This window comes from Anolis sagrei, chromosome 2, assembly GCF_037176765.1.
Source record: "Anolis sagrei isolate rAnoSag1 chromosome 2, rAnoSag1.mat, whole genome shotgun sequence".
Lineage (NCBI taxonomy): Eukaryota > Metazoa > Chordata > Lepidosauria > Squamata > Dactyloidae > Anolis > Anolis sagrei.
Window position 1 is genome coordinate 278,042,425 of NC_090022.1, and position 11,604 is coordinate 278,054,028.

Consider the following 11,604-nt stretch of genomic DNA (forward strand, 5'->3'; position numbering starts at 1 on the left):
CAGGTTCTACTGTTTGGTCTTGCATCTTCATCCAGGAATGGGGTTTCAGCCAGACATAAACTGTGGTGTGTGGTTGAGTGTGATTCTTAATCAATACCCATGTCTCAGATGATACTGGGGCCACTGTATTTGCAGCTTACTTCAAAAAAACAAAACAAAACAAAAAAGAAACACACTGTTGCTGAGTTGTGTCTTTCCTAGTTTGGGCCTGAAATGCCTATTAAATGTGGGGAACATAGAACAGTACATGAAGATCTGGTTTGTTCCTCTCATAGCTAATCAGTATTGAAGTAGTAGAAGTGAAGTCAGGGTATGTTATTTTTTTTCTTTAAAAAATGAATTATTCCACAATATGTTTATATTTCACAGAAATATAATTGGATATATAAAAGGATAATTATGTTTGATCATGGATTAGCAATCTCGGACGACGAATTGGATTGTGACTTTAATTATGAGATGTTCTGGTCTGTATTGGTGGCCCAATACTATGTATGTATATGTATGTATTTTATAGTGTAATTTTTATATTAAATTGGAATATTGTAGTTTTAAATATGTTGTAAACCGCAATGAGTCGCCGCACAGGCTGAGATATTAGCGGTATACAAGTGTACCAAATAAAATAAAAAATAAATAAATAAATAATTATAACAACTGTAAAAGACTTAATACTTTCCAGTATTTAAAATTACATTAAAAATGGTGGGTAGGATCCATACATAGACATACTTAGAGAGGAATAACTAAAATCAAGGGGATAAAGTTCATTATATGTTATGTGCTGATGGGTTTCAGTGGGTTTGCTCCAAGCATGGCTAAGCCTGATACAGACCTTATATAACATTCGTTATTCAAACTTTCATGGATTGAAACTGTTTTAGCAGTGCATTCTTTTATTTTCAGGCATGTTCATTATGGAAGATGACAGGATTGGCAGCACCTCTACTAGCACATTTTTCCTAGATATCTCAGAAGATGGAGAGCAGAATCTCTATGACCAAGCTGGATCTTTGAAGGATAAAGATCGCAGTCCCTTCCCTTTTTTCTCTTCCGGCAGGCTTGCAAAGAATAGATTTTTAAATTCTCTTACTTTGCCTAATAAAAAGCACAGAAGCAGCAGTATTCCTAAAAGTGGCAAGCTTTCTTCTTCAGAGAGCAAAATGGGTTTGAGGCGAAATCGCACAGTAACTGAGCCTTCTAGCAGTATGGATTTTACACGGGGGGATGATTTCACGCCAATATTCAGGGTGCCTAAAATACAAACTTTCAAGCTGGAAACATCATTTGTTGGGAGCAGGCAAAATGAAGATGCAGCAAGCACCCCAAGCCTTGGTGAGAATGACCTAAAACTTCCAAATAACTTTGGCCATGAAAAACACCGGGAAAACACCAGCCGAGAAAGGCTAATGGGGGATGTTTCTACACAAACAAACTTCAAAAGTCGTAGTTTGAGTTTTAATACAGATACCACTACAAGTGGCATAAGTTCAATGAGTTCAAGCCCCTCAAGGGAAACTATGGGAGTGGACACTACAAATATAGACACAGACTGTGGGAGTTTAAGTACTGTGGTGAGTACCAAGACTGTTAAAACTATTCAGTATTCGACTCCCCAGCCTAATCACCTCCCACTCTCAAAGTCAAATTCTGTTTCCCTGGTGCCACCAGGGTCCTCACACACTCTTCCTCGGAGAGCACAGTCACTAAAAGCTCCTTCACTAGCTACAATAAAAAGTCTGGCTGACTATAACTTTAGTTATACCAGTTCTCGAGACGCCTTTGGATATGCAACGCTAAAACGCTTGCAGCAACAGAGGATGCACCCTTCTTTGTCACATTCAGAAGCCCTAGCTTCTCCAGCAAAGGATGTGCTTTTCACGGACACTATCACAATGAAGTCTGGCAGTCTAGATTCCCGATTAACACAAAACAGGTAAATGTGTATTTCTTTGACTTTTCTTAAAAATATAGATAAGATAGGTTCCGTTAACAGGAATGAAATATGAACCAGAAATTTTGGATACAATGCAAAGAAGCTTTACAGTTAGAGTGTTCTTCATAGAAGATTCACATGCCTAAGACTGTTTCACTGTAACTGTTATTATTTTGTTGGCCATGATTCTCAAATTTGGACAGGGTTCTTTAAAAACATACTCCTTATGTTCTCGTAATTTAGACTTGAAGACCACCTTCCACATTACAGTTTAAATATGTAATGTTTAAAACACTTTTAGTATTGTGTTGTCGAAGGCACTCATGGCCAGAATCACTGGGTTGCTGTGAGTTTTCCGGGCTGTCTGGCCATGTTTCAAAAGGGTTCTCTCTTGATGTTTCGCCCACATCTATGGCAAACATCCTCAGAGGTTGTAAGGTCTATTGGAAACTAGGCAGGTGAGGCTTATATAACTGGAATGTCCAGGGTGGGAGAAAGAACTCTTGTCTGTTTGAGGCTAGTGTGAATGTTGCAATTGATCACCTTGATTAGCATTGAATAGCCTTGCAGCTTCAAGGCCTGGTTGCTGCCTGCCTGGGAGATCCTTTGTTTGGAGCTGATTAGCTGGCCCTGTTTGTTTCTTGTTTGGAATTCCCCCATATGTTGAGTGGTGTTCTTTACTTACTGTCCTGATTTTAGAGTTTTTTAATACTGGTAGCCAGATTTTATTCATTTTCATGGTTTCCTCCTTTCTGTTGAAATTGACCACATACTTGTGGATTTCAATGGCTTCACAGTGTAGTCTGACATGGTAGTTGTTAGAGTGGTCTCAAATAATATTCTGTGTCCAGGTTGGTTCATCAGGTGTTTTGCTATGGCTGACTTCTCTGGTTGAATTAGTCTGCAATGCCTTTCATGTTTCTTGATTCATGTTTGAGCGTTGCTCTGTCTGGTGATCTATGTAGAGTTGTCCACAGCTGCATGGTATACGGTAGACTCCTACAGAGGTGGGAGGATCCCTCTTGTCCTTGGCTGAACGTAGAATTTGTTGGATTCCAAAACAAATCAAGGAACATGAAAGGTATTAGATGTGGGTGAAAAGTCAGGAGAGAATGCTTCTGGAACATGACCATACAATCTGGAAAACTCACAGCAACCCACTTCAAGTATTCTCTTCAGTCACCTGGTATTTGCAAATACCTCAACACAGAAACATATTCTCCACTCTCAGGTGTTCCAATTGTCATTCATAGATGGATTTGTAATTGCTATAGCAGGATTTTGTGTCCCTTATGCCCCTCCACTAGAAGTGCCTCACAGTGGCTAATGGGAAAGTTGGTGCGGAACATAACATATCATCATTAGAGTTTCTGGCAATCAGTACACTGAAATTTCACCTCTTTCTCAATTATTGTATTTCAAAAGTGACATGAGAATTCATAGCTCCATTACAGGTAAATCAAACAAAACCCAATAAGTTATCTAGCACGCTGGTGGTCTGCAGACAGCTGCTGATCCCTGAACCATCATCTGTCAGTCTATGACACTTTTTTTCTAGTCAAAAAAGAAACACATTGTATTAATAGAGCACAAACAGGGCACAGATTCCTGGAACACTAGAAAAAAACCCGATGATCTCTCTTGTGGGATAGCTTGAAAGGCACTGCCCTAGCTCTTTTTTACTGTGGATATTGTTGAACTGTAATAATATGGTAACACTATTTATGAAAGTGTTCGTCATTGAAACTGTTCTCATATGAATTGTTAGGATAATTATTAACTTATTTATTTATATACTATATTTCTATACCGCCATTCTCAGCCCGAGGGCGACTCATGGCGGTTTACAGAACGTCACAATTTGATGCCCATAACAATATAAAAAATAGCTAAAACATTTAAACACAGATAAAAATTCACTACATGATAATACCAATAAAAACATCATAAAACAATAAATCCTCCGCATTTCATTACAAAATTATTATCCAGTTGCATTGTCCAGCCATTCCGAGATCAGAGTTTATCTGCTACACTGCATTTGGGAAAACCTGCCTAAATAGCCAGGTTTTGACTCTTTTACAAAACGTTAAGAGGGTGAGGGCCGATCTAATGTCCCTGGGGAGAGGAATCCCCTGCCGAGGGGCCATCGCTGAGAAGGCCCTGCCTCTCGCCCCTGCCAGCTGAACCTGTGAAGATGGCAGGACCGAGAGCAGGGCCTCAGAAGATCTTTAATTTCTCGATGGTTCGTAAGGAGAGATACATTCAGACAGATAGGCAGGGCCGGAACCGTCTGATGGATTTGGATATCTTATGGTATCACATTGCTGTTCTTATTGGTTAGATTCCTATAGATGTTGCTTATATAATATTCTTTTAAATTTTAATCTCCTCAACAAGACATTTAAATTGAATAAAAAGACATAAAATTTTGCCTTGAACCAAGGTACTCATTTAGATTAGAATTTCAAGTCAGTACTTTACAAATCTATACTCAGAAATGAATATTTTTTTCCTCTGGTTGCCAACTAGTAAACTGCTATTATTATAAGATTGAGCAATGCAGCTTCAATTAAAGGGAGTCTTGTTCAGTAAACTAAAAGTGAAATCTAACCTAAAATGTTAGTTAAACATAGTAAGAACCAGCTTTTTTTCAATATTAGTCCAATACATTCAAATAATCAGGTGTTCCAATTTTTTTGTATGTTCAAAATAGTTAAAAATAGTTGAAACAGTCCATGAATTTTTTTAAGTGAGCATCTTGTCCAGATACACCAGGGAGCTAGAAAATATAGATGAGCTCAAGTGTAAATTTTCTCTTGCAAATTGAGACAATTTCTGGATATAACTTGTTTTATTGGAAAATCCGCACATAGCATCATCTGCAACTCTGAACCAGAAGAGGGGAAACTGGTCTTTCCTATGTTGTTGAATTCAAGCTCCCATCAGCATCACCCAACATGTCTAATGTTCAGTGTGAATATGAATTGTTGTCCAGCATCCCTTGCAGGACTACAGTTGCCCAATGTCTGCCTCAAGCAATATTTCTTTGAATTGTTTTTCATCAGGTATTCCATGGCAAAGCAAGGTGCTCCATCTTTACAACTATATAGTGTATCAATATAGAGCCATGGCTGTGGCTTTCTAAAATCTTTTTTTCCATATGTTTCTTCTATGCCACTACAGGTTCATAAGAGCTTTAAGTTATGCATCATCTCTAGATAAAGAAGATTTATTAAGTCCTATTAATCAAAATACTCTGCAGCGCTCTTCTTCTGTTCGTTCCATGGTGTCAAATGCTACCTATGGTAGTTCAGATGATTACATTGGACTTGCACTTCCTGTAGATATCAATGAAATATTTCAGGTATTGTTCAGAGTGCTTTTCTTTCAACAATTACATGTTCATTTAATTTGCCATATGAGATTCATTATTCCATTTGTCAGAAAATTCTTGGCATATTTCCTTTACAGTGTTTACGTAGAGGAATCACGGTGTAGTTTGCCTGGTGTATAATAGAGCTTAGCAATTTTCGTGAATCTGGGTGCTAATTTTTCTGTCCTAGGACCTTTTATCAATTTTCCCAGAATTTCAGGATGTAGCAATACTGTGTTCTGATTTTTAAAAGCAGCTGTTTGCACATTTCTTTCATGCTTTCATACTGTTCGAAATTTTTTAAAGAGAGTTTTTTTTTCATGTGTGGAGGGTATGGTGGGGATTGCAATTGATGTAAAAAGTGAGTTTGCCAATCCTGAAGGCTTCCATAAGATGTGAATGTTTTTTTAGAATTTTTGCCAGGAGATCTGGGAGATCTGCTTAGGTCAAGGACAACATTTATTAAACACTAACTTGAGGACCCATCAATGCCTGGGTTATTTGAGAAAGGCATTGTTTGTTTTTTGAAATTTGGTAATATCAGTTTGTTTGCGTATAATGCTATTTATTACTAAAAAGCCAGACATTCCCTTTGTTTTTTAAGAATGCTCCCAATAGAAAATGCATAAGGATGTAGGTGAACTACAATTCCCAGAATCATGGGTCAATCCTTCCCAAACCCTTCTGTTATTCAAAGTTGGCCATGTTGGGTCTGTGTGCAAAGTGTGGTCCAGATCCGATATCATTTGGATTCAGTGATATCTAGATAAGGGTGAACTAAAACTCTCTGATTCCCAGGGCAATCACCCACAAACCCAGCCAGTAATCACAGTTGCCTAGGTTGGTTCTGTGTGCAAAGTTTGGTCCAGATTTGTAGTCAGCTGGGTTCACTGCTCTCTGGATAAAGGTGAACTACAACTCCCAGTTTCCCAGGACAATCATGTCCAAACCCTACCAGTATGCACAGTTGGCCATATTGGGTCTGTGTGGCAAGTTTGGTCCAGATCTGTCATTGGCTGTGTTCACAGCGCTGTCTGGATGTAGGTGAACTACAACTCCTATAAATCAAGGTTAGTTCTCCCAAACCTGGTCATGGGGTTCTGTGTGCCAAATGTTGTCCAGGTCCATTATTGAAGGGGGTCAGAGCGCTCTGCCTTGATTCAGTGTGAACTACAACTTCCATCCTGTTAAATCAGTCCCCCAAACCCCTCCAGTCTGTTCAGTTTCTGATCAGTTCCTCTGTGTTTGCTGTGTGCTATAGGAATTGGGGGGGGGGGGGAAGAGTTAAGGGAGAGGCAGTGGGCGGGGTCATGTAAATTCCACACAAGGAACCCTGGGATACCTGCCTGTGGTGGAGGAAACACATGAAATCTAGGATGAAGTTTTCCCCAAATGAAAGCATTCCTTGGTTTTTTGGGGAGGACATTGGCAGGGTTTGGGCTACATATTCATGGTGCTCACGATAACCTGCCATGTCAGTTGAGCGAGTGCCTTTGGAGGTTTCTCAGCACTTGTGGAGGCAGGAGGCTGTCTGTGTAAGTGGACACCTCCACCACATAGACACATATTTTTACTTTTATTATGTGTATGGATTTTTTAAAAATCTAGAAGAATATTTAGCAATATTACAAAGGGTCTTGAGATAGTTCTAAACATCTTAATTTTTCATTTTAAAATACTCCAGGTAAAAGAAACTCCATATTTTCTGAAGAAAACTATGCCTTCGTTTGATGAACGGAGCACTCGAGTCTTTGGCCAGGATGCTGGAGGTACTTTTTCTTTTCCAAATTGTAATAGCCCAAATTGCTAATATCCATCATTGCTGTGTTTTACAGCCATTTTCATTTTGGAAAATAATATCCCTTAATGTTGTTTTTAATGTTTAATTTGGATTTTATATGCATTATTATATTTTGTGCAAAAAAAAGAAAGAAGGAAAACCATCTTACAGGCAATATGAAATATGGAAGTTTAATAAGTCTATTCTGTAGTGGATATGTTTCCACATATTTTTTGAAAGTTTGTTATTGTTTCTTCATATTTGTACAATCTACAGTAATGGCCCAGAATTGTTTCTTTTTTGGTAGAGGAGGGAGGTCGTATGGACATGTGCAAACTTCATTGAATGTGACTTACTTCTGCCTGCTTCATTGTTTTCAGCACATTTGCACAATCAATTTTTTTTCATTTGCAAGCTTATCTTTTTAGGTCATAACTAATGATCTAGGCATAAAACAATTTTAAAAAAGTGTCTGTTTGCATGTAGAGAACATGAATAAACTGCCATTCATTATTACATTAATGTCCTGTTGCTTGAAACTTAATATATTCACCAGGTTTGTCAGGAAGTTCTACTGAGGCTGTGAAGAGTCCTTTCCAGATACTTCGTCAGCAGATCAGTCTTACAGAGATTATGAACACAAGCCGTTCGGATGCCTCGCAGTTCCTCGAAAACATGGAAGACACCGGGCTTCAAGAGCACACTGAAGACAATTGTCTGTACTGTGTCTGCACACACATTCTGGGCTATCAACATAACAACAAAGTGAACTCTGCATATAGTCGCACAGGTTAGTACCATTAGGTCATCTTCAGTCAAATATTTAATAAATTTCCTAACCCCAGCAATATTTCCAACCTATTTCTTGCTTTTAGTGTTTCATTCAGTGTGTTTTATAGCCAAGAGTGCAAGAAACCTACACTTAAATTAGATTAAAATCTTTAAATACTCATGTTTGTTAGGTCTGGGTAACAACGGAAAAATTTGTTTCTAAAATCGATTTGTATTTGGGGTTTTTTTTTGTTTCGATATTTAAAATAATTACAAAATTTTCCTTTTAAAAAGTTCGATATTTACGAAATTTCGTAAATGGTAAAAAATTAACGAATCAATTTCCGAAACAATAACGAATCGATTCGTTAATGGCAGACGCGACCGCGAAATACGCTAAAAAACCTCCAGAACCTTCTGAAGCTTCCCTCTCCCTCTGTTGTTGACTGTTGGTGTGATATTATAATTTTTTTTCACTAATTAAACCATAAAACTGGCCCAGACATGCGGAAATAATAACGAAACGACCTCAAAACAATAACGAAATGAATACAATATCGAAATACGAAGCATTTACAAAACGTTTTTGAAAATTCATTTTTTTAATAATTGCTCCAGAATGGTTTGTTATCGTTTTGCAATTGAAAAAATTAACGAATTATTAACGAATTATTAACGAATTACGAATTAACGAAACGAAACCGCCCAGCCCTAATGTTTGTAATATAAACTGCACCACATGTCTTAATAATTGCAACAATATACATAGTCATAGATCACCATTAAAAACTATTTGCAGTTGCAGAATGATCATGGGAATCCCATAAATCCGATGGAAGTTAACACTTTCTGGTTGGCCACTAATGTAGGGTCCTCTCATGTTCAATTAGAATAATTTTACTTAACAGGCCAGTGTGTGTTTATTGAAAGAGTAGATCACATTTCCTTGGATCTTTTTTGTGTTGACAATCATAATTTCAGTTGCAATTAAGTTTTGTTTTGTTTTATTTGTATGTAAACCATTCCATATGTCTTGTATCAAAATCTATCAGAATTTTCAGACATTCCTTATTCTGACTGGTGTGGAAAGACCATGCATAATCACTTGGATGTGGTTTCCCATTCCTCAAAGTTTTCTGGAATTTCAGGATGTAGCGATGCTGTATCTCATGGATCAGCTAGTAGCACCAAGAGTACAGATCTTGTCTTAGGTGAGTGACTTTGTCATAGGTGTGCCCTGTTCTGCTTCTAATACTCTTGATTATTATGAAAAAATGTTAGGTACTTGTGATTATGAACATTTCATATGGAAATATTGCTGTCACTGTTGATTGTACACTTCCCCTAACAACTTCCATAACTTGAAGACTATGACCTTAAAAGAATTTTGCTTGAACTGCAATGTTACATTTGCCAAAGTATAGAATATGATATGTACTTGTGTGGGCCATCTTCACCTTCTGCTCCTCTCCTTATTCAAAACACTCTTTTCTTTGTTTAGGAGAGGCCAGTCATTAGACTTCACACTTTTGTTCACTCTTTCTTTCCTTCCCCTTCTTTCTTTCAGCCTTTGATCTTTAACAGATGCAGGAGGACAAGGAGAAGAAGAAATGTCTGGCCAACCCTTTTGGGCGGGGGGGGGGGGGAGATGTAAATATATCAGATTTTGTAGTTCTGGCCGGCTAATACTGATGTAGCCGCTTTAGTAAATGTATCTATCATTAAATTTCTGTCTCCTAAGGTGTAAAGTCAATACCAGATGATACTCCAGTCTGCCGCATACTACTGAGAAAGGAAGTCTTGCGATTAGTGATCAATTTGAGTAGTTCGGTGGGAACCAAAGGCCATGAAACAGGTTTATTGACGTAAGTAACACTTCCATTAATACTCAAGGATCCTTATTGAAAGAGGCAGTGGAGAAGTGTGTAGTGAAGCTGCCTTAGGTTACAAACAGATCAATCTACCGTAAAACTGTGGAATAAAAGAGATATTGAGGATTCAGATTCTCAGTTGTTTAATTGCTTGTCAAGATGAATATGTTATCAGTTACACTATTCAAAGATTCATAGTAACATCCAACCTATAAGCCAGGCCTCACTTTATGGATGGTTTGAAAAAGTGGGACTATCTTGGATTTTTGCATTTACTAATCCAAAATTATAATCACGTTTGGAGGACTTTGTGAATATGACAGAAGGCTACTTAAAGAGATGGTGTTTATGCCAGTGCTCATTGCATCTTTTGCCTAATTTCCTCAGTAGTTTTCTAGAAAAAACAATAGCATTTTTTATTTATTAAATATAGTTTCAGTAATTTAGTTCTATTATACACCTTTCTGTCTTTTGTCATGGCTTTTGGGAACTCCTAGATAAGATAGCCTTCATGTATCAGAAGTGGGTCTGGAATCATGTATGTGTGTGTAGATATAGATATATTTACATACACACCACAGTTTGACTGCAGCCCCTGATTTTTGTTCACATAACTATTTTTGGGGATCTCAGAAGAGGCCGTTTTTACAACATCAGTTGGAGGGGATTTATCAACTATGGTATTCATGAATTAGTAGAGTGTTATCAGAAGAAGTGTGATCACATTATTGTTCAAAGAGAGTAGACTAATAAGTGACATCAACTATTAGAGAGTGGGAAGTTTGCAAGGTTTTTAAAATAGATGTTTAATGGTAGTAGATAGTATTTAGTGGTGTTGTTTTGGTAGTTTTATATATCTAAAATGCTTGTTTATTGTATTTTATATAAAAATATTATTTTTTAAAAAATTATTTTGAAAAGGGCCTGAAGCAAACTGGAATGAATATAAAGATGGTAAAATTGCCCCACACACCCTAAGAAGTCACATATTTTAATTTAAATGAAATCAAACCTGATTTCATTTAAATTTTTTAGTTATTTATTTGAATTCTATTCTTCTTTCAGTTCTATTTTTTATCTGCTGGTGGGTTTTCCCCATAGATTTCAGGTATATGTTACAGTCTCTTCTTTTTAAACCTTTCATACCTAAAGGTGTAAATGAAGGTTGGGCATCATATGGCTTACAAGATGTTGTTGGACTTGCAATTCCCCACAGTCCTAGCTAGCAAACCTGCCCGCTATTTCCCATTCAATAACTTGAGCTGCTGAACTTGCTGACTGAAAGGTTTGCGGTTCAGATCCAGGGAGCAGGGTGAGCTCTCACTGTTAGGCCCAGCTTCTGCCAACCTAGCAGTCTGAAAACATGCAAATGTGAGTAGATCAATAGATACCGCTTCTATGGGAAGGTAATGGCATTCCATGCAGTCATGCTGGCCACATGACTGCGTGGAGCGCCATTGGAGGTGTCTATGGACAATGCTGGCTCTTCGTCTTAGAAACAGAGATGAGCACCACCCCTCAGAGTTGGATGCGACTAGATTTAATGTTAGGGAAAACTTTACTTTTACCTTAGCATCTGAAATGCCTCTTTATTTCCCTTCCCATATTTCTTAAAATATGCTAAATAAGTTGCTTTCTCATTTGTTCACACTAGGATTAAAGAGAAGTTCCCCCAAGCATTTGATGACATATGCCTTTACTCTGAAGTGTCTTACTTGTTGGCTCACTGTACATTTCGATTACCATCTCGGCGGTTCATACAGGAGCTTTTTCAAGATGTACAGTTTTTACAGGTACGTAGAAGAAAAATCTAGCGAACTCTAAGACAGACTTTCCCTGACTCTTGTCCTATTATGAAGTGCTTCTAATG

General features: G+C 37.7%; 1 protein-coding gene across 5 annotated transcripts in view; it reads left to right on the forward strand.

Moving 5' to 3' along the window:
• The window catches only part of RICTOR (RPTOR independent companion of MTOR complex 2), a 71,033-nt gene that overhangs the window by 52,025 nt on the left and 7,404 nt on the right, over positions 1–11,604 (forward strand). For 4 of the 5 annotated variants that reach the window (XM_067464627.1, XM_067464628.1, XM_067464629.1 and 1 more), the window contains 7 exons: positions 907–1,936; positions 5,123–5,303; positions 6,997–7,081; positions 7,649–7,882; positions 8,916–9,074; positions 9,605–9,728; positions 11,389–11,527. In XM_067464627.1, coding sequence (XP_067320728.1) covers positions 907–1,936; positions 5,123–5,303; positions 6,997–7,081; positions 7,649–7,882; positions 8,916–9,074; positions 9,605–9,728; positions 11,389–11,527 — 1,952 coding nt within the window. The remainder of the gene's footprint in view (positions 1–906; positions 1,937–5,122; positions 5,304–6,996; positions 7,082–7,648; positions 7,883–8,915; positions 9,075–9,604; positions 9,729–11,388; positions 11,528–11,604) is intronic. The other variant, XM_067464630.1, reaches the window with a different exon arrangement.